The sequence below is a fragment of the Ipomoea nil genome, unplaced genomic scaffold (assembly GCF_001879475.1).
Source record: "Ipomoea nil cultivar Tokyo-kokei standard unplaced genomic scaffold, Asagao_1.1 scaffold2845, whole genome shotgun sequence".
NCBI classification, from domain to species: domain Eukaryota; kingdom Viridiplantae; phylum Streptophyta; class Magnoliopsida; order Solanales; family Convolvulaceae; genus Ipomoea; species Ipomoea nil.
In genome coordinates, this window is record NW_017619273.1 from 2520476 (window position 1) to 2542787 (window position 22312).

Below are 22312 nucleotides of genomic sequence, written 5' to 3' on the forward strand. Positions count from 1 at the left end.
AACCGGGCGGATGTGCTCGATCGCCGCCATTTTCTTGACCTCCTCTCTGACAAACTCGCGGCGATCGGAAGATAGGTGTCGTGTCTTCTGCACGACCGGCTTCGCTGCGGGATCGACGGCTAGCTTATGGCAAATGACCGATCGATCAATCCCGGGCATGTCCTCGGGTCCCCACGCAAAAATATCAGCATACTCCCTGAGTATGCTCAGAACCTCTGCTCGGAGCTCGGGGGTGAGGGCCCGGCCAATTTTAATCTTCCTATCCGGGCGGTCCTCGGATAGGGGAACTTCTTCTATCTCCTCGGAAGGTTCGGGTTGCTCCTTCCGTTCTTTAGCCTCCTCTTTGGCTATAGTGTTCACCCGGGAAGACGGACCGGAATCGCGTCTGTTGACCGCTTGAGTGTAGCACTTCCGGGCGGATTGGACATCGCCACGGACCACACCGACCCCACTGGGGGTGGGAAATTTCATGCAGAGATGGGGCATGGAAATTATCCCCCCGATCTTCATGATGGCGGGTCGGCCCAAGATTATGTTGTGGACACAATGGAGGTTGACCACAACAAACTCCAGCTCCGTCTTGATCGACTTTGGAAGCGTGCCAATCTCTACGGGGAGCATTATCTTTCCCTCGGGGTAGATCAAGGCCCCGGTAAATCCCGACAGTGGTACACCGACCGGAGTCAGCTCCTTCCTGTCGAGGCCCAGCTTCTCGAAGACGTCCAAGTAAAGGACGTTCACACTGCTGCCCGTGTCCACCATAACCCTGTGGACATCCGTCCCCTTGACATCGATCGTGACCACCAGCGCCTCCATGCCGTGGTCGCTGCTGCTAGGTTGGTCCTCAAGGGTGAAGGTTATGGGCTCCATTTTTTGTCTTTTCCCGGTCTCTCGGGAATCCACGATCGCAACCGGGCAATTCGTCTTCGATCGAGATGCATCTTCTAGCCCACCAAATATGACATGGATGGTGGGCTTGCCGACCGGGCGACTGCTGGTCGGGGGATCAGGGTCCCGTCGGTCTTCACGACGACCGTCTCTTCGGTCCTGACCCGACCGATCGGAGCGGTGATGAGATCGCCTGTGATCCCTCCGATCGGTATTCCTCTTGCTTTCCTCTCTTTTCCCCACGCACTTGTCCAATTTTCCCAAATTGAGCAAATCTTCCAGCAACTGGCGCAAGTGGGTACACTCCTCGGTGTCATGCCCGGCGCATCGATGGTAAGCACAATGCTTACTCTTATCAGGGCCGTCTCGATCGGGATGGGGGAGTTTGATGAGGTTGCAGGACTGGGCATATTGCATGGCCTCCGCTGCGGATCGGTTCAGGGCCGTAAACTCGCCATGCCTGGTGCGGGATCGGGGATTGTCACCTCCCGATCGATGTTCCGCCCGGCCGGCCGGTTTACGGGAGGAAGAACCGACCTCTTGCGAACGTTTCACGGCATTCGCCTCACCAGCATTGGCGTAATCCGTGACCCTTCGGAGGGCCTCCTCATACGTGGTCGGGGGGTGGAGGATGAAATCCTGGTATAGATGCCCCGCCCGAAGGGAGATATGGAGCATGTGAGTGGCGGTCGCATCATCCATGGGCTCGACCTCCCCGACCGCTGCCTTCCACTTGATGAGGAAGTCGGTCAAGCTTTCCCCTTCGAGCTGCTTGGCCTTTTCGAGGTACATATAAGATTTCCTCACCACTTTGGACGTAATGAACTTCCGTACAAACTTGATTGCCAGGGTCTCAAATTTGTCGATTGACCCCGGCTGCAGGGTTCGGAACCACTCTGCTGCCCGACCGGTGAGGGTTGAGTAGAAGGCCCTGCACATCACGGCGTCTGAAACGCCCTTCAGCATCATGTTGCTGAAAAAATCATTCACGTGAGCCTCAGGATCTGTCCGACCGTCGTAGCTCTTCTCTCCCGAGACCTTTAAGTCGAGCGGGTAAGGCTGAGCCATTACCGCTGCTGTAAAAGGCGTCTGGTGTAGGGTCGATCGGTCGGCCGGGGGTGCTGTAGGATACGCACTCCTGAGCTGCGCAACTTCAGCTTGGAGGTTGTAGAGCAATCCTCGGGTTTCGTTGAGCTCGGCGTTCTGGGCGGCTTGGGCTGTATCCCGAGCGCGTCGACGTCGATGTGATCTCGACCCGCTGTACCCGGACGAAGCCTCGTGGCTAGCTTCCTGCATTTGTACGTCCTCTTTCCTGGGATTCGGGTCCTGGGGTCCCAGACGCTGGCGCATCTCTGGTCGGAGACGATCGAAAGCTACCGCACGGGCAACCTCCTCGGGGTCCTCCGCTCGGGCAGGAGCTTCCCCTTCTTGCTGGGCCTGCGCTGGTGCCTCCATCGCATCGGCACCCCCCGACCCCAACCGCGAATGAGCCGAGCGTCGAGCCCGGGAAGTGGACTGACGCTGCGGCTCTACCTGTGCGATTGGTGGTACTGGAGGGGCGGCGGCTGGAGCTGTATAGGCAGGCGTATATGGTGGATAGCCGACCGGGGAAGGGTAGCACATCGGTTGGCCTGGCCAGTACCCGTATGGTGGAGGTGGGACCGGGTACGGGTACTGGGCGGGATACATCATCGGCTGCTGCTGATATGGCAGACCGGGTGGTGGGTATCCCGGTTGGATGTAGTTGACCGGCTGTTGGGCGGCCGGGTAAGCATTTGACAGGTGCGGTGGTGAAAGGTTGAGGTTGAGGTCCATCGTCTGACCCTGCTGTTGGGTAGCGTAGTGGTCGGAGGAGCTCGCTGCATCCGCCTGGTCGTCGGCGAAGTTGTTGTGTGCCCACGGATACATGCTGGTATGGTGATCGGGTGCTCGTCAAGACGTTGGCTTGTTGCACGGATCCCCACAGACGGCGCCAAATGATACTGCTAATTCTACGTAAGCAATATAAATAACACAAGACCAATTAAAGCAGGTAAAGTCTTTATTGATCAAGGTAAAGTTCCTAAGTACAATCTACTTGGTTGCTCTGAGTACCGACTGAGTGCGGTCGGGATTCTCTAATAACAACCTATCGATCGTCCAAAAGTCCCCTCTACTGTAGCTACTGTGGGCATTTATAGCCGCTGTGCCGGAGACAAGATCCCCGCTGCTCGGCATGTCTTCCACGTAGCCACCACGTGCCTTCCTCCTGGGTGCCCTGCCTGTCGATGTAAAGAGCCGCCACGTGTCTTTAGTCAGCTCTCTCGCCGAAGGACTACCGCTCGGGGTTGACACCCTCGCTCGGGCAACTCCCGGTCGGTTCCCGACCGGGTTCTTCTCAAGGAGCCCGACCTGTTACCTGCAAAGACAAGGAGAAAGAGAGACTCCTCGGTCGTGGTGAAGGTATGTCGGTCGGGATATTCCCTACCAATAATTATTAAAATTAAAAAAAAAAACGGTGACAATTTGGTAATTTTTGCATTTAGGTCAAATTTGAGGTGCATGATTTTTGACTTTTTGTGCTTAAGGTGCGTGGGTTTTGTGCTCAAGGTGCGTGAGTTTTGTGCTTAAGCTAAGGTGCGTGGGTTGTATACTTAACGTGAGTAGTTGTTGAAACTTAAGGTGCGTGAGTTTTGTGCTTAAGGTGCGTAGGTTTTGTGCTTAATGTGAGTAGGTGCGTGAGTTTTCTTCTTAAGGTGCATTGTTTTCATTCTTAATGTGTGATTTGTATGCTTAAGATGCGTCAGTTATGGTGAAACTTAAGGTGAACTATTTTTAAACCTTATTAGGTGCATGGTTTGTGTTCTTAAAGTGCTTTGTTGTGTGCTTAAGGTGCATGATTTGTATTCTTAAGGTGTTTTGTTTGTGTGCTTAATATACGTGGTTTGTGTTGCACCCCAAACCTGAACCCTTCCATATATATATATATATATATATATATATATATATATATATATATATATATACCATTTAGACATTATAGAATTTTCTAAATCTTTGATTATTGTTAATTTGGTAACTCAAGAATAAATTAATATTAAATGTATGGGCAGCTCAATGGGTCATAAAAGTGAAAGTTGAAAAGAGATCAGAGATCGAGTCTCACCAGCAGCAGTGTCCAAACTTTCACTTCTAGCCTCTGTGACTATTTATCATTTTTTCAAACTTTCACCTCTATGACCAAATAAAATATTTAATATTATTGACACCGATATTGATCCCACCTATAAAATTATAGAAAAATAATTTATATACAAAGCTGAGTGTTAGCTTGTAATAAACGTTTCCACCTTCCTTTTTAAAAAATGACGTACACAGAGGAGTGAGAAAGGTGAAGGCACTACATATATTACACACACCCTTCTCTTTCATGCGATATTCACATTGAGACACGACAGAGAACAGAGAGAGAGAGAGAGTTTGATGAGCTGAAGAAGACAGCGGCGGGCGTTGAAAAAAGTGAGTAATTAATGTCGGTTCTTTAATCTCTCAATGTCTCTCCTTGTTTCTCAGATTCAGACATTTTTAATTCGCTTGCTGTTTCTCTTTGATTGATCAACCGATTTGATTCGGTTCAGCTAAGCTTCTTATCGTTGCATGCTTTGATTGCTTTCTAGAGATCCAGAGAGAGCGCATTGAACGGTTATATCCTCTTTTTTTTTTTTTTTTTTTTTTTTTCCCACTCAATTTCGTATTCATTTCCGTCAGTAATCCATTCAAAATGAAAGGAAATGTGGCAATGGATCAAATGCTGTCAAAATATGTGTAATCTATGATCGTATATATGAGAATTGTTACTTTCTAACTCGTTTTCTTAGATTTTTCATTATGTAGTTTTCATGATTTTGCGCTCTTCTTCGACGTATGAACTGTAATATTATGAATACTCAAATGGAATGAACCTTATCATTTTAACTTTCCTTTTATGTTTTTTTATTTGTTTGCTTTATTTTATTCTATTTATTTGTTTTCTTTTGGTTTGTCTACTGAATTTCCTATCCTGCACGTGAATTTTGGCAGGAAATGTGTTATTATTTCGGAGTAGTTGAATAATTGGCTTATTGTATTCTCTGTTCCAGTTGTTAAATCTAAACTTGCTTGTTCTTTCCCTTATTTGGCCAACGAATTCGTGAGTGATCCAAAATTTTAGTAGTGCATGTTAATAATAAAAACTCTAAAAAAATTTCTTCTGCCTGTTTACACTTACAGATCACTGGAAATTGTGTATTGTGTGTTTCAGTTCTTACTGATAAAAGGGTAACCGTTACAGAGTTGCAGTTAGTTAATGATGAGCTGGAATTCGCAGATGGAATTTCAATACACAGACACAACCTTGCCTTATGACTCAATTGGAAGCTTCATGGATTTCTTTGGAGGGATAGCTTATGACCATTTGAACTATATCTTTGCTGATGTTCCATATGCTCAGGTACATTGTTTTATCTTTTATGAGTATTTAGCAATATGGCCATTCCAAATTGACTATAAATGCTGTAATGGACTGATGTTGAATCGGGGAGAGTAAAGCAACTGTAGTGCCATTTTTGCCCCTTCACAAAATGACATAACTCTTAGCCTATAAGTCAATAATGGAAGAAATTCTGTGTCTATCCAGTATTGCTGGCATAAGCATTGTTGCATTATTGGAGATATATTTCTGGTATTGATGTGACTAAGTTAATTTGTACTTTTTTAACATAGTTATTCATCTCTATTGAAGTACTAGTTTTCTTCCTGGTGAATTTGGATATCTTCTTAAGCATAATAATTAGTTTTTTTTTTTTTTTTTTTTTTTTGACAACACCTAAACACAGTTTTTAACCTTCTGTGTTCTGTGCAGGAGAACTCTTCTGTTAATACCAATATGTACAAATTTGGGTTCTCTGAACCTGAAAGTTTCTCTTATTATGATTATAGTCCTAGCTATTCTGTGAGTCGTCAAGTTTGTGGAAATGAGGGACAAGATTGTCATTTTGAAAACTCTCAAACACTTGCTGATAATGATGTAGTAGCAGCAAATATGCATCAAGAAGACAATTCAATCTCCACCCCGCATGCTAATTCTGTGGAGTGTGAGTTCATTTTCTCCATTTGCTCTGGTTGCAAGGCTGAGGAAATAGTTCATTTCATTTCTTTGACTGGCATGAACTAGTTTAGCAACTGTCTCTCTTAATTCACTGGAATCGTTTTATGGGGATTTTGTATAATTTCTCTAGTGAGTCATGTCCTCTTGTCTTTGTGTATTCAATAATAACTTCATTAGTTTTAGATAATGTGGAGTAGTAGATACAAACTCTGCTTGTAGGAGTCCTATAACTGAATATTTTGGATGCTAACCTGTAGGTTAAATAATTAATGCTTAATCAAGCAGTTCTGTTCCCTGGTTTCAAGTTTCTTATATTTGTTGATAGATGCATTGTAGTTAGAAATGAGTTACATATAGGGCACTATTCTGCCTATCTTTGTGCTTAGGTTGTAACATGCATGAAATTTGTTAATTACTAAAAGCCTTTGGCATCTTACATTCTTAAATCTTTGTACTTATCCTTCTCTTTGCTATGAATCAGTGACTGTTGAGAAATTAGATTGTCATGACTATGATAGATGCAATATTAATTATGTTTGCTGCAATTGCAGGTTCTCGAGTTTATCAGAATACTTGTGATAATGAGGTAAGAAGTTTTCTCGCTTACATTCAGACTTTACTACCATGGAACATCCTTTTAATGAAAACAGATTTTTCACTCTTTCTGAATTGATACAGGTTGTTTGGCAAGACAATATTGATCCTGACCACATGACCTATGAGGTTCAACATCTAAAATTTAGAATTTGCATCATTGAACTGTGTGAATTTGTTATATAAATGCTGATAATTCATTTTCAGACACCAATTATCTTCTGTCTTTCATCCTAGGATTTGTAATGATTTAGGAGGATTATGATTTATTAAAAGGAAAAAAAAGAAAATAAAACAAAGTAATGGAAGATAAAGGGTGATTAATATCTGCAGGGAGAAAACAGCACCCAAAATGGAATCCATTAATTGCACATATTTTATTTGCATTTAAAAGACAGCTAAGAGGCACAAAAGAGAACTACATTAAGGTTAATATTATAAATTGAAAGAGAAATTGGTAGGTTCAAATAGATAAAGTGCACTTTCTAAAACTATATGCTTGGTGAGAGGCCAATGGAAATGGAGGTAATATATCTAACCAATAAAATTAGTTGGTTGATTTTATAGCTAAGAAGTGAGAAGGATGGGAGTTTTGCTGATATTTGGAACCATGTTGGTCTTGTTATCATCCCTAATCTCTACGGCCTTGGTTAGTCATTTACCTTATAGTTATGGCTTGCTTGGTGATTAGTGGCTTACTCTTAATATTTGTTCTACAAGCAGTTGGCATATTGACTTTAAAAAATCGTCCATGTTTTTCTTAAGATTGCCTCAGTTTATTAACTGCAACAACTACTTTTCTTCCAAGTCTTGTTGGTCTTTCTGGACCCTAAGGTTCAACACTTCAACCTTCCCTTTCTGCACCTTTAAGTTACATACTCTCAACACATTGCTTAATTAGTTTCTTGCTTTTATTTATTTATTTTGAAAATGAAAAGTATTGAGAAATTCTTTGTTACTTCTGACTTCTGAAATTCAGGTGATGAGGATGATAAAGTATATTGAGAAGCCCAATCATTTTCCTGTCACTTTATTTTACCTTGTGTGGAGGAATACTAGCCAAATATATATAATTTACATATTTTGAGTCAAAGATGAACCTAATAACTAGGGTTGAGCCTGCGAGGTTCTTTTTATATGTTTGGTGAAAGTAGCAAATAAAATATCTCAAGAATACTAAGAAAATGATGTATAGTGGTCCATATTTCTGGCTTTCAAGTATCTAGAGATTTCGCTCTTATATTGGGAATTACTTGCTGGATATTTGTTTGAGATAGGATCAAATTACGAGTTGTTAACAAGAACTCTTTGAAAGTAAATATAATAAACAACCAGAAAATAATGCCAGGACATGTAAAGCAACTGGACCTTGTTTTGAATTTTATGGTAGAAACTGAACCAGATAGAAATAATTATATAACGAACAGCAATTATGGATCACTGCTTGGATGCAGTACTTTATACAAGATTTTAGCTAGCATTAAACTCCTGTTTTCTCTATAAGTGCCAGAACCCCACACTTTTTAATGTTTATGCTGCTATTTATGGAGTATGTATATAAATTGTTATAGATTTGCCCATTGGTTCACAGGAACTACTCGAATTGGGAGAGGCAGTTGGGACACAAAGCAGAGGCCTTTCTCAAGACCTTATCTCTTTACTTCCAGTCACAAAGTTCAAGTGTGGCTTATTTTCAAGAAAGAGATCAAGAAAAGAAAGGTAAGATAATGAGTTTCTAAAAGGCTTGAGTGGCTTTATAAATTTTGTGGATTTTGTCAGTACTCACTTCAATCCCTGTCAATAGAGTTTGGAGAAAACAGATATGCAGTGAAATTTCTTAAACTGTTAATCCAATTCTTAGAGAAATATAAGTATCAATTTCATGCATTTGTAGACTATTTGCTATTTGACCTGAAACATAAATAAATATACCCGCACATCTACATATCAGTTTACAATTGTTTATCCCTCGAGGTTACATCCTTGTAATGGCATGAAGTCAAAATCTCTAAAGGATTATCTTCATCATCCTACATATATATTGGGGCAGAATTCATTTTTTGTTTGTTTGTTTTTTGGACTCTTAACTTAATATGGAGTCATCATTTTTCTAGATGGATTTGCCATCTATTGATGACCATCTATTTTCATGAACATATTGAATTTGGTTTCTTTCTCAACAGGTGTGTAATCTGCCAGATGGAATACAAACGAGGTGACCGACAAATCACTCTTCCATGCAAACACGCGTATCATACTAGTTGTGGCAGCAAGTGGCTAAGCATCAACAAAGTAATCAATCAATCACCATATATAATGCTTGGTCTAGCAAAAACTAGCTAGGCTATTTATTATATTGCTAAACTTGTCCTAATGTAACAGGCATGCCCGGTCTGTTACACAGAGGTGGTGGTTGTTGATGCATCAAAGAGGTGAAGCTTTTTTGTTAATCCATCAGCATAGGGGCGGGGTACCAACTTCAAACGTCTCGCCTTGTCTTTGTTCAAGCTAAGGTTATGAACAGTTTTGCTCCTTCCTTTTCCTTTGGTGCAGAATGTAGAATGTGAAACCAATTCAACCAGCATTTTGAATTAAAGGAGTTTAATTTGTTGGAGCTTGCATGCACCACAGACTATATTGCTCCACATTTTCAATATTTCACCTATATATATGACCAGATAACTTTAGGGGTTCGTGTGATTGGACTAGCGATCCTTTCCTTCCAATCCCGTCTGGTTCGTATGATATATAACCAGAGAAACAAGATTTTCTGCATTTAATTTGTACTTATCTGATATGTGGACAAGCTGTTTGAAATTAATTGAAGATTCACTTGTTTGCTGAATGGAAAATGCTTATTTCCATGCATTTTGTTACCGCTAAGAATCTCTCCTTAAGTTAGAAGAGCTCACTAAATAAAAACAATGTTGAACAGTTAAAACATTTTCATTGGTAAAAAAAAAAAAGGTAATATGGCTTTTACTAAATCAAAATGTTATAAAAAGTAGAGGGAGTTTAGCTTGATTACTGCTGAATATTTCATTATTATCAATGTTGCAAAATATTCTTAGGCATCTATTAATCAGCGCTTAGGTATTAGGTATCGGCTGGTCGCTTAGCATATCACTATAATTGGTGGTCTAAGCGGGTGGCTGCCTAAGCGCTGCCTAGGCCTCCTAGGCACCGACTAAGCTGCCTAATTAGCCGATTAGTTATTTTTTTTAACAAAATATATTATTTCACTCAAAACGACACCGTTTTAAGTGAAACAACTCCAAATTGTTCAAACTCTAGATGTTTTTTATTAGGTTAATATTTTAAATTTTAGTACTCTGTATTAACTATTAAAATATTAAATAGTTTATAATTATCAAGAGTCTTAGAAAAATTAAAAATTTTAAAACAAATTCAAATAAAAAAAAAAATACATTGGCGCCTAAGTGTCGATTAATGATCGTCTAATACATTGGTGCCTAGGTGCCGATTAATGATCGTCTGGGAGCGTCTAGCGATTTTTTCAACCATGACTAATATAATATTATTAATTTTTTTTTTTAAAGAGAGCGTGTTTATTTAAATGATCTATTTATTTAAAAAAATGATCTATTTATTTATTTATTGTTTGTATAGTTTAAAAGAAATATATTTTTATTCCCCCAATTATTTATAAATTGCCTGTATTAGTATTTCATTATCCAAAATTATAAATTATATATCTTCAACTCTATGATTGTGGCAGTCTTAATGATTAATTTCATTCAATAATCGATTTACACAAAATTAATTGAATTATTCATTGAATTACACACACACATACCCTACCATTGCATGCAAGCATACTAGCTAGCCATAGCCAATATAAATTAGTTAAGGCAAACCTAATTACTTAATAGTAAATTTCTTATTTAACTTTATTACCAACTGGATTATTTTTTAGGAGAAAGGGCCGGTTTGGAAGAAGTATAATATAATGTATATATGATAAACATTATTTTTGTTGTTATTTTAAATAATCTTTTTATAGTTAAGTTGCGAATAATTGATTAATTCTTATCTATTTTTATTTAGGGAAAATGACACTTTTTCCCCCTGAGTTATATACTTATAGCACTTTTTCCACCTCAATTATTTAGCTAAGCACATTAGCCCCATCAATTATTTAAAAAGTGGTGCTTTTTCCCCCTGATATATTAAATTGACATTTCTACCCTTAAAGTAAACATTTTATTTATTTTACTTCTCCAACAAATTATTGCGTATACGTAGGGATGTCCATAGTTCGGTTTGAACTGAACCGGACACTAAAGCAATCGAATTAAAAGTTTCCGGTTATGATTCAGATCTAGAACCCAATATTTAGATGTCAATTTATTAAAATTATGTATCAAAAAAATTGAATCTTGAACCGTGAACCGGTGGTTCCGGATCCGGTTCGCGATTTTGAACTGTCTTTATTTTAAAATAGTCTAAATTCAACAATAAATGTATTTTTTTTTTAGTTCGGAACATGAACCGTCCGTTCCGGTTCACGATTTTAATAAACTCTAAATATTGGGTTTCGATTCTAAATTGTAATTTGAATATTTCAGTTTGGTTGCTATAGTGTTTGTTTGGTTTGAACCAAATTATGGTCATAATTTGTTGGAGAAAAAAATAAATGAAATATTTATTTTAAGGGTAAATATGTCTATTTAACATTTCAGGGGGAAAAATAGTCACTTCAATAATTCAGGGGGAAAAAATGCTATAGGTATATAACTCAGGGGGAAAAAGTGTCATTTTCCCTTTTTATTTATTATTGCTATAATTAGTTTTTAGTAATATTATTCAATTTTAGGTTGTTTTTATTAAATTTGTCTATTATTTGAATTCTGTCAGTCTAATAATTCTTTAATCTTAATTTAATAATAATTTTTGATAATACATGATCAGCAGGAGTTTAATAAATGTAGATTAATTATATATGGTCTCTAATAAGTTTATTATTATTATTATTATTATTATTATTATTATTATTATTATTATTATTATTATTATTATTATTATTATTATTATTATTATTATTATTATTATTATTACTAGTAGTTGCGCCCGTGCGATGCACGGCCATATTATTATGCCGATATGTATAAAAAAATTGTTTTATTCATTATATGGTCAATAAGGTTATAGACGTCACAAATACACAAAATAAAATATTTCATTGTAAAATAATGAAACAACAATTACAAATTATTAAAGATTTCTTTATAAACTACATTTTGAGTCTTATTTAAAAGACCCCTAGACTCGCCACATATTAAGACCTTAAGACCATCTGGATTACTGACCCGAGAAACTGCAACATACAATTGTCCATGGTTAAAAACTGGTTTTTTCAGTAACAAACCAACATGTGAAAGCGTTTGACCTTGACTTTTGTTGATCGTCATTGCATATGATAACATCAGTGGAAACTGCTTTCGTTGAAACATGAATAGAAGTCTTGGGTCTGAAGGAGTCAAAGATAGTCTCGGTATCAAAACCTTTGTACCTGCGTTATTCCCAGCTATAATTTTTCCCTCGATAACATGATTTCCCAACTGTGTTACTATTAACCTTGTACCATTGCACAACCCCATAGAGTGATCTATATTTCTCAACAGCATAACTGGAGTTCCAACTTTCAACGTTAGAGAGTGATTTGGTACACCCGAACACCTCAAGCTATTTAAAAATTCTGTTGTCTGTACTTGGGACTGCATATCAAAGTTTGAATCTGCCTTGCAAACAGAATCACAACTCAAGTATGTCATTGAAGCAGCTTGATTAATACCATTCATGTATTCATTGACCTCATCAACTACATCTAAGGTTGGAGCTAATATAGCTCTATTCTCCAGTTGAATTCCATCCATGTTCCCAGTACAGTAGTCAGGAAATGTGCTTTCAACAATTTGCCTAATAGGATCAACCTCGTTTTCTAATACAAATGAAGACGGTATCATTATATTGCAATCAACACCATTGTCTTCACCAAGATTACCATCACCTAAATCCGCAATCCATTTGGCAAAACTATCTAACTTTTGAACATCATCTTCATTAGTAAGCCCTTGCAATCTTAAATTCTTGGTTAGACGCAGAACTTCACAATTATTCCACAGGTAAGATGAATTAATACTGGCTTGAACAATATCTTGTCTAGTACCTTTTGGGATAACGGGTAAAATTTGTCTAAAGTCTCCACCCAACACCACTGTTTTCCCGCCAAATGTCATTGATGAGCTCCTTGAGTTCTTGAAACGCATTAAATCTCTCATTGTTCGGTCCAATGCTTCAAAACAATGTTTGTGCATCATCGGAGCTTCATCCCAAATTATGAGTTTGCATTTGATTATCAATTCAGCAAGCGCACTGCCTTGCTTGATGTTGCAAGTGGAGTCTTCATTAATAGCAATTGGTATAGCAAACCTGGAATGTGCAGTCCTACCACCAGGCAGCAGCAACGAAGCTATACCGCTTGATGCTACATTTAGAACTATCTCGCCCTTGGACCGTACAGCTGCTGAAATAGTCTTCCACAAAAATGTTTTTCCTGTCCCACCATAACCATAAACGAAATACATTCCACCTTTCTCTGTCTCAACATCTGCCATCACCTTATTGTATATGACTAACTGTTCATCGGTTAGTTTCGGATGCAACGAATTATGTTGATGCAATAGAGCTTCCCTATCATATGACATCTCCTCGAACAACAACCTGTTACCGGAAAACAAATCGTTGTTTTCATCTGGCATTGGCATAGGTGGATAATCTAATAGAGATTTGTTCCAAGCATTCAACAACTTCTCCATTTCAATCAAAGCAAAAATTTTTTGTTGAGATTCATTTAGACTTAAATCTACAATATAAGAAGAAAAAACCGTAAGATGTAATGCTTTAAAGAATGGCTATGAATAATTAATAATATAACAATAAATGTTACTTGGGACTGAGAGGTTCCTTCTACAAATATATTGAGCATCATCTGATAAGTATTGCCAAACCATCTCCCAAACATTTTCTGGCTTGGACATTGAATTGGATGTCAGAAGTGTAACAAACAACTTACGTAGAGAATGGGGTAAAGACCAAGATGCTGCCTCAGTGATTGCATCAACATACTCTTTATCATCTTCGATTAATCCGCGTGCATAACATGCATCTCTAAATGAATTGTATTGAACACCATCTACTTGTTTAATCTCATCAAATGAAGTCGGTCCACGAACTATATTAAGTAAACATCTAAGATAAAAAATCTCACCAGTATTTGGTGGCACATAAAAGATTCGACCAATTGCCCAATTTCTTTGCCTAGGTTGCCATTCTCTTTTATTATTTTTCCAAACAAATTTGGTTGGCATCTGTGAGTAAGTCAACTGCCTCCCTGCAGCGTACTTTTTATTAGCCTCAAACCAAGCAGTAAACATGCTTTGAGCTACTGTCGGTCTATTTACAACATCATTGACCAAATCGTCGTCATGAAATATTATTGATTGCTCATTGGGGAGATGAAAACTCAACCGCTCAACCGATGGATTCCTGAATTGTATGTCAAACGCAAAAATCCTCCACGCGGCCTCAGGGGGTGAAATATATCTACAGTCATAGTACATCTTGATTTCATCTATAATCTTTCCAGTAGATTCTTCCACCCCACTGTTGTAGAATTCAGCCGTGACCCTATCATTACCCTTGTTGACGTACTTGAATAAGTACTTTATTGACCTAGATTGGTTGCACCACTCCACATTAATATGAGCCATGTACTTCATAAGCAAATGTCGATTGTGTGGAACAACATATCTACTATCAAGGTCAATCCCATTCCTCCGAACTGTACGACCATTATCTCTACGCCGATATATTGGATATCCATCAAAATCCACTGTTGAGTTTTCCACAAATTTTTTGGGGAAGAATTTAGAACACATGCCTTTTATCATGCAAGGTGAATTCTTCCTAACTGCACCACATGGACCGTGAATCATAAATTCTGCTACAGCTTGAAAATACTCGGGTTCGCACAGTGGGCTTGGAATCTCGGCAGATATGATCCGGTTAATATCTTTAGGATTAGGGTAAGGGTTACTCTTGCTCAAGAATATCAGAATGTGAGCATGTGGCAGTCCCCTTTTTTGAAATTCAATGGTGTAAATTACTGCAAGAAACAAACAATATGCACATGGATCTTTAAAATTGTTGAAAATTTTAAAAGATATGTAACAACCAAAAACAATCAAATATATTGATGAAATGACATAAATTACCTACATCTACCACTCCAAAAATTTTCTCTTTCTGAATGTCTTTAATTAGTGCATTTAATTTCAGTTTAAACACATGGCATACTATATCCGGCCTATCTTCAGCTTTGACTTTCCTTGGTTGTAAAAATCTTTCAATCTCTGGCCACTTAGGATTACATGTGAATGTAATAAATAGACTTGGATAACCGATCCATCTACAAATAGCCATTGCATCTTGGTAAGTCTGCACCATATATCTTACCCCTCCGGTAAAACTCGATGGCAAAATTATGCGTTTTCCTTGGGCAGTAGGATCTACTTCGCCACGTGTTAACGCATCTGTCAAACCTTTGTATGATTCACATCAAAGTGACTTTTGATGAGACCTAATATAAACCAAGCGTCCTGATTCTACCATGGTATTGTTGGAGAAATAGGCTGATAAAGTGAAAACTCAATAACTGTTGTGCCGTGGTATAACCACTGCCATAGAAGCGAATTCGCCGCTACCGGTGCAGGCTCACAACAACGGCGTTGCCCCCGAAGGTTAACACAGCAATCCCCATCTCCGTGCACCCGGAGCAGGGATTGGAACATACACAACATTCTCAGAGTGGAAAGGGGACAATAAAGACAACAAGACAATGTTTGTTTGTGTGTCTGAACTCAAGAATACCCCATTTAAATAGTAAAAGACCAAATAATTAGGACCATATACTGCCTAACAAATCTTGGCCATTCACCACCTTGTGGTGAATAGTGGACCAAGACTAAGTTATCAGTAAAATACTGGCCACACACTTGCATTTTCCCAACAATCCCCCACAAATGCAAGGGAATGTCAAGGATGCTAAGACTCTGAGAAGTATAAAGGTTTGACACTTAAGTGCTAGTGAACGAATCTTGAACTGGCACGTAGTGACACATGGTATACTCTGATCTAGTGAGTGAACGAATCTTGAACTCTTAGATTAGAAGTTTAAACCAAGTGACACGCATCACACCTTAGATCTTGTGTAAGTTCCGCGAAAAAACTACATATATATTTATCCCAACTGAACTTTGGGTTGCTCATGAGTGCTCTAGAAAGATAGCCCATTATCTTTCATAAAAGGCGGCTAACCCTTTTCACTCAAGTAGGTGATCTCATTAAGTCTATCTCAATATAGACTACCCAATTTAGAGTATGAAATCATTAAGAGCATTTTATGCTCACCCTCTCAATTATCAAGCGGTGAATTCATTAGGTCCTCTCAATAGGACTACCCATCTCATAGGTTATAAATTCATTAAGAGCTGTAGCTCAACCTCACTAGTACACACATCATAAGAATGACCAATTAGTGTACTACTTTGTGATTCTTTCCATGGCTTCGTTTGACCACAAAAGTGGGATCCACCACGAATTCATCACCTCTTGGGCTTTGAGTCATTTCATCAATAACTTAACAACTAACCTCATAATTAGTCCTCTTTATTAAAGTAAGTTGATCCTCTCGATCAAACTTACGTACACTTTAACGTGTACTTTATTTACTCACAAATAACTCCCTTGAAATTTTCATGTTCAACATAAAATATATTCTCTTTTTACCATTATTTTCGGTACCACAAAGGGACTTATAGGAAAGAAATATATAAGGATTTAATTACCCCCACAATGCAACACTTACAAATACTTTTCTCAAAAGTATTTTATTTCTTACCCAGATTTATTTTAGGCGCCCAACATTGGCTCCTTAGAAGACTGAGCTACCCAGACTTTTATAACAACTCTGCACTTGGTTAATACACATTCAGTAGTGGATTATATTTCAACTAAAATAGTTACCTCTATTTCAACTAAAATAGTTACCTCAAACCACTAAGATTTCCCTTTATATAGGAATCCTAGGTCTTGAAACCGACTCAATTAATACTTTAAATCATATGTATAATTGCTCATTGCCAGTAAGCCACATAGATAATATTGTTTGCATGTTGCTTCATAAATTTCACATAATTTTTTTTTTTTGAGAAAATTAAATCTCATATTCAAAAATTATATTTAAACTGACATTTATTAGAGAATGATTTATATCTACATAAATTTCAACAAGGTGAAATTCAACATATATAACTTTATCATTCAAAGTTATTTCACCTTCACAATTTTCCCACTTGAGAAAATTAATAACTCATATATAGCATTGATGTAATGCAAATCAATACAAATTTCATATTTATTCTCAAAAGGACAAATAACCCGTAGTTATTTATAACATGATAATTTAAATCAATGCTGTTATTAAATCACTTAAGCAATATATATTTGCAAGGCTTAGATATTTTAACATCATGTGAAAGTCAATCTCATTTTAAGTGAGAATCAAGTAGCGCTCTACATGATCAACACCCTCTCAAGTCTAATGGTGAAACCGAAGTTTACCTAAAAACCATCTTTCAAAAATGATCTAAGCTTTATTGAGAATATGACTCTTCCATGTACAAATAAATTTCAACAATTTAAACTAGCCTTTGATATGTGCTTGTAACCATTATACAATTAAATTGAGTACATGCTTCATATTTCTAAGGTAATGAAACAATAACATATATGCATCTCATATTCTCAATTCATTGCATGTTAATTTAAATAACATGTGATTTTTCATTTGAAAACAAAAATCACAAAATCACTATAATGCTTTATTTTCACGCACCTTACATATATCACCATAATTATATTCCAAGTGCGTAAAACCACATAAATTAAAGAGGTATATGTGATATATAAAGCATTACCTTAAAAATGTAATAGGCCGGAACTGAGTCGTGAAACATTCTGAAAAAATAGCAATAGCAACCTTACATGCATGTATCACTTCTTAGTTATACAAATCTCCTCGTATGTTTTGGCGTCGGGACCCTGGGGAGTCATGCAGCTATGGAGGCTTGCACCAACTGGAAAAAAGTCATCAAGTTTTGCCTAATATCCTCCATAGATCAGGCCCATAGATTCACAACTTTGTGTATTGATCAAACAAATTGGTGTTATAAGGGCAGAACTTGCTTAGATCATACTGCATGTAAACATAGCACTTTTACTCCATAAGGATTAAGGAACTAGTATTGATAATTTTATCAAGGTGTAAAGATCCTTATACCTTGAAAGAGTAATAATATTTAAATTAAAAAGCTTGCATAATACTTAGCTTAATTAAGGAGGATGCATTAGACCCATATATACTTAGCTTCAATCGTGCTGCCAGGATATGATACTGCATACTGCAAAGTACCGAAACCATGCATCATCAAGTTGACCCTAAAATTTAAGTTTCAAATGGTCAGAATCTCTCCAGTAGCAGCAGGATCATTCAACTCATCCGCAGCAAGCGCCCTAGTTCACTTTGCCACCTCCTCCTCTTCACATCCGTTTCACAAGAAATATTGACTGCATTTATTCAACAGTTTCCACAGCCGTTACCGCCGCCCACAACGTCACCACCATTCTCGAAGGTCACCCGGAATACAACCAGTTCATCGATGACTACCTCTCCCGAACTAGCTGGCCGACGAGATCAACAGCAATGCGCTTGGGAACTTGGGCTTCGTCAACATTACGGATCAGAAAGTTGGGAAATTAAATTCAGATTCGGATCTGCTCTTCCCGGCTCGCCATTGGCGTCTCTGTACACCAAGTCTGTTAAGCAACGTGATCATCACCCACAACATAACCTGACATCAACGTTCACCGGTTATGGCTTCACTGTAGCGTTGGTCTTCAAACTCTCATTTAATTACGGCTAAAACTGTATTGGAAATCTGGAAAGTACAGCGTAGCATATGCAGGCATTCATAGATATATATAACATATCCATGCAGACACCATTTAAGAAGTACAAACAAATGCATGAGTTCATAAGTATACTTAGCTTTGTTAGCAATGGAATAAACGTTGCCTTCGATTATCCACACCAACGAATGAGCCAGCATCACCTTTTAGTTCGTCAATAACGTGAGTATCCATGCCCTTCACATCCACAACATCGTACGCGATAGATGCCCTGGTTAGAAAAGTCGAGACCACCTTGGCATTCGCATGATGAGCAACAGGGATGATGTTCTCAATTTTGGTTTGGTTCCTCATTCACTATTATCAGCACTAATTGAATTCGCTTCTATATTGTTGGAGAAATAGGCTGATAAAGTGAAAACTCAATAACTGCTGTGCCGTGGTATAACCACTGCCATAGAAGCGAATTCGCCGCTACCGGTGCAGGCTCACAACAACGGCGTTGCCCCCGAAGGTTAACACAGCAATCCCCATCTCCGTGCACCCGGAGCAGGGATTGGAACATACACAACATTCTCAGAGTGGAAAGGGGACAATAAAGACAACAAGACAATGTTTGTTTGTGTGTCTAAACTCAAGAATACCCCATTTAAATAGTAAAAGACCAAATAATTAGGACCATATACTGCCTAACAAATCTTGGCCATTCACCACCTTGTGGTGAATAGTGGACCAAGACTAAGTTATCAGTAAAATACTGGCCACACACTTGCATTTTCCCAACAGGTATAAGCATCAACCAAATATTGTTGGAACAACCGCCTAGCATAAAGCAAAGTTGACATTTCATTGAACCTATCTTGCAAACGGAATGAGAAATACTCCCTGGGACTAAGTTTACTCCTTGCATTTGAACTCCTACCTTCAAGAGTAGTAAATTGTATGTCGTCTCTGTATCCGTCTTCACCATAAGGAAAGAGTAATGGGTACTGCAGTGGGAGATATGCCGGATTTAATTCAGTTATTCTTTGAAAATGTCCAGCTTTGGACTCCACCAATATATCTCTTTCTCCCATGTTTGGGTCTAAATCACCAACAATCAATGCAACCACCTCCCCAACCTGTGGCAAGTTATATGTCCTTGCATCCTTGGTCCTCTTACCGATGAGTTTGATTTTAATATCAGCTCTATGGTTACTTTCCATCTCTGTTTTGGCCATTCTAAAACTCTGAACCAAAACATTATTTTCATCCAGTGCATCTTTAATGTCTTTAACAATTTCACGATGGATTGTAATGTTTGACTCATCTTCCCTGTTTGGAATATAAAAACCCATACAATTTTATAATGTATATTGTTACAAAAATGATGTTAATCTATTTAAAATAAATAAACGTACATAACTTACCCAAGTGCAGTTATACGATTGGTGATCTCGTTTTGAGTGTCATAAATATACAATTGAGCAAACTTTGGTCTCTCGCAAGATTGTGGGAGCAAACTACCGATCAAGTGAAAATTTTGACCATGTAACCTAAAAGTCGGTGGTGCACTACCATTGTTGACCGTTCTGTCAATTTTTCCACCCATGGAAGTAAAGCAAAACATATTGTTAAAGCACCGAATGTTCTTTAGGAAATGGTTACTCTTTTGATCTTGGTTAAAGAACAACTGCCTGATTGCCATTGGTGGAATATTAGGATGCGGCAACTTTATCTTTCCATGACCGCAACATAGTGAATATTTGGGATTCCGAACACCGCTAGATTTATTTACTCGCTCCTCTAACCAAAACATAGCTCCACAATGATTGCATGAGTACGTTTGATCACCAATATCACTGTAATAATCTAGAAGAAGCCAAATGTTATTACTCTTACCTAAAAAATAATAATAAAGGTTATTACTCGTACCTATACTCACCATTAACATTTGCCGAGTTTGACGGTGTATCATGGACCACACTATCAAAAGCGGACAACAAATTAAATTGCATTGACGCCTTTGGTGTTGAGCTATTGTCATCCACAACGCACGATCTTGTTGTTCCAACTATAAGATGATAAAAAACGTTATTATTCATAAACTAAACACTATACATTTATATTTTTAAAAAGGATTTACTTAATTGCGCAACTTTACCATTTGTTAGATTTGACAAAGGCCCTCGCCTTTCGTTGGACACCATAGGGGTAGTTTCGAGCACGTTAGATTGCAATGTCATTGATTGAGTCATATTTTGTAAAACTATTAGGAAAAAAAATCAATTTTAATAGACCAAAAAAAAATCCAAAAATAATATAGTAATTATATATAGATATATAATTTATAATAGAAATTTGACTATTAATACCTCCACTTTGTCCACCCAAAAAACGGCTATTATTAACATGTGTAATCTTCTCTCTATCACTTGCCAATTGTAGTGCAATTGAACACTCTAAACAAAGAATTTCCAAAAATCTAACATTAATCTCTATAATATAAACAAATAAAATAAAATTTATTATACCATATTACCGATAATATTGATTAAAATAAGAGGACTAACCATCTATCACAGTTACTTTTGGTGTGTTGAATGTTGCATTTTCTGTACAATTAGATAATAAAATAAAGAATTACTAATAAATCTTACGAAAGAATACAATGGTGTTGTATGTACTAATAAAAGACAATAAATCTATATTGCACCATATAGATTATCACATTAAATAAACAAATTTATCCCAAAAAAACAAATGCTATATATGTAACATTCCTAAATTAAAATACAATAAACACCACACCAAAGGTTCCTATATAAATAAGCGTATGTATAATTATGGCTGATTAACCATCAGTAACCATAACATCTCATACCATTGTATACGTTTAAATGTTGTGTAGAAAGACCCCCACACCGTGTCCCAATAAAACACCTCTTATTTTGAGATGTTTCAGTAACAAATGTAAGCTGAGATCTATCATTTGACACTTCGACTGTCATTGAGCACTCTAAGCAAAAAAAAAAAAAGGTACAAAAAGCTAACATTAATATCCCTATAATATAATATGAATATCACAAATAAATGTACTATAAAATAATACCTATATTGCAATTAGAAATAAAGGAATTACCAGCAATCGTAGTTCGTTTCGGTGTGTTGAATGTTCCACTTTCCGTACACTCATTTTCTATCATGAAAAAATAAAGATTTTATAACCAATAAGATAAATAAGCATGAATATAATTTATGATTTTGAATTAAATAATACAACGATTACATAAAATAAACAATTCGACTGAACAAACAATAAAACATATATGTCGTTCCAAAATTGAAATACAATATATGAATCATAATAAACACCATATATAATACTAATTTAACAAAAATGAATAAAATAACCATATTAAGATAATTTATTCCACCATATATATAGTAGCTACTAATAATAGATAGGCATACTATATATTATACACATATATATACATGTTATCTACTGCGCATTTTATATATATATATATATATATATATATATATATATATATATATATATATATATATATGTGTGTGTGTGTGTGTGTGTGTGTGTGTGTGTGTGTGTGTGTGTGTGTGTGTGTGTGTGTGTGTTTATTTATTTATTTAACCAAAAAAAAATAGGATCAA

At 37.4% G+C, this 22312-nt stretch overlaps 2 protein-coding genes across 10 annotated transcripts; one reads left to right on the plus strand and one right to left on the minus strand.

The window, feature by feature from the left end:
• The first annotated feature begins 4276 nt into the window (after positions 1-4276).
• Positions 4277-14965, plus strand: LOC109159731 (E3 ubiquitin ligase BIG BROTHER-like). 9 transcript variants are annotated; one of them, XM_019307836.1, is made up of 9 exons: positions 4277-4386; positions 4506-4569; positions 5198-5356; positions 5768-5999; positions 6565-6599; positions 6692-6736; positions 8199-8326; positions 8791-8899; positions 8990-9452. In XM_019307836.1, exons 3-9 carry the CDS (start codon positions 5213-5215, stop codon positions 9041-9043), a joined length of 747 nt encoding a protein of 248 aa, XP_019163381.1. In that variant the 5' UTR covers positions 4277-4386; positions 4506-4569; positions 5198-5212; the 3' UTR covers positions 9044-9452. The 9 variants fall into 9 exon arrangements, 8 of the variants coding, with proteins under 8 accessions (XP_019163381.1, XP_019163383.1, XP_019163384.1 ...); XR_002050642.1 differs by lacking the exon at positions 4506-4569 and adding an exon at positions 14954-14965 and having other exon boundaries at positions 4278-4386; positions 5168-5356; positions 8990-9342; XM_019307839.1 differs by having other exon boundaries at positions 4278-4386; positions 5234-5356.
• On the minus strand, positions 11833-19012 carry LOC109159822. Its single transcript, XM_019307932.1, has 3 exons — positions 18820-19012; positions 13578-14795; positions 11833-13493 (listed from the first exon to the last, which is right to left on the minus strand). The coding sequence occupies exons 1-3, from the start codon at positions 19010-19012 to the stop codon at positions 11833-11835; spliced, it is 3072 nt and encodes a 1023-aa protein (XP_019163477.1).
• Positions 19013-22312: the final 3300 nt, after the last annotated feature.

What these genes read in the sequence shown, in the direction of transcription:
- LOC109159731 (XM_019307836.1), top strand. Translation starts at nt 5,213, where the DNA reads ATGATGAGCTGGAATTCGCAGATGGAATTTCAATACACAGACACAACC. An exon ending in AGAATACTTGTGATAATGAG is followed by an intron (nt 6,600 to 6,691) that starts GTAAGAAGTTTT and finishes GAATTGATACAG; the next exon opens with GTTGTTTGGCAAGACAATAT. An exon ending in AAGAGATCAAGAAAAGAAAG is followed by an intron (nt 8,327 to 8,790) that starts GTAAGATAATGA and finishes CTTTCTCAACAG; the next exon opens with GTGTGTAATCTGCCAGATGG.
- LOC109159822 (XM_019307932.1), bottom strand. Translation starts at nt 19,012, where the DNA reads ATGAGGAACCAAACCAAAATTGAGAACATCATCCCTGTTGCTCATCAT. An exon ending in TGTGGATAATCGAAGGCAAC is followed by an intron (nt 14,796 to 18,819) that starts GTTTATTCCATT and finishes TGTTTCTTGCAG; the next exon opens with TAATTTACACCATTGAATTT. An exon ending in AAGGAACCTCTCAGTCCCAA is followed by an intron (nt 13,494 to 13,577) that starts GTAACATTTATT and finishes CTTATATTGTAG; the next exon opens with ATTTAAGTCTAAATGAATCT.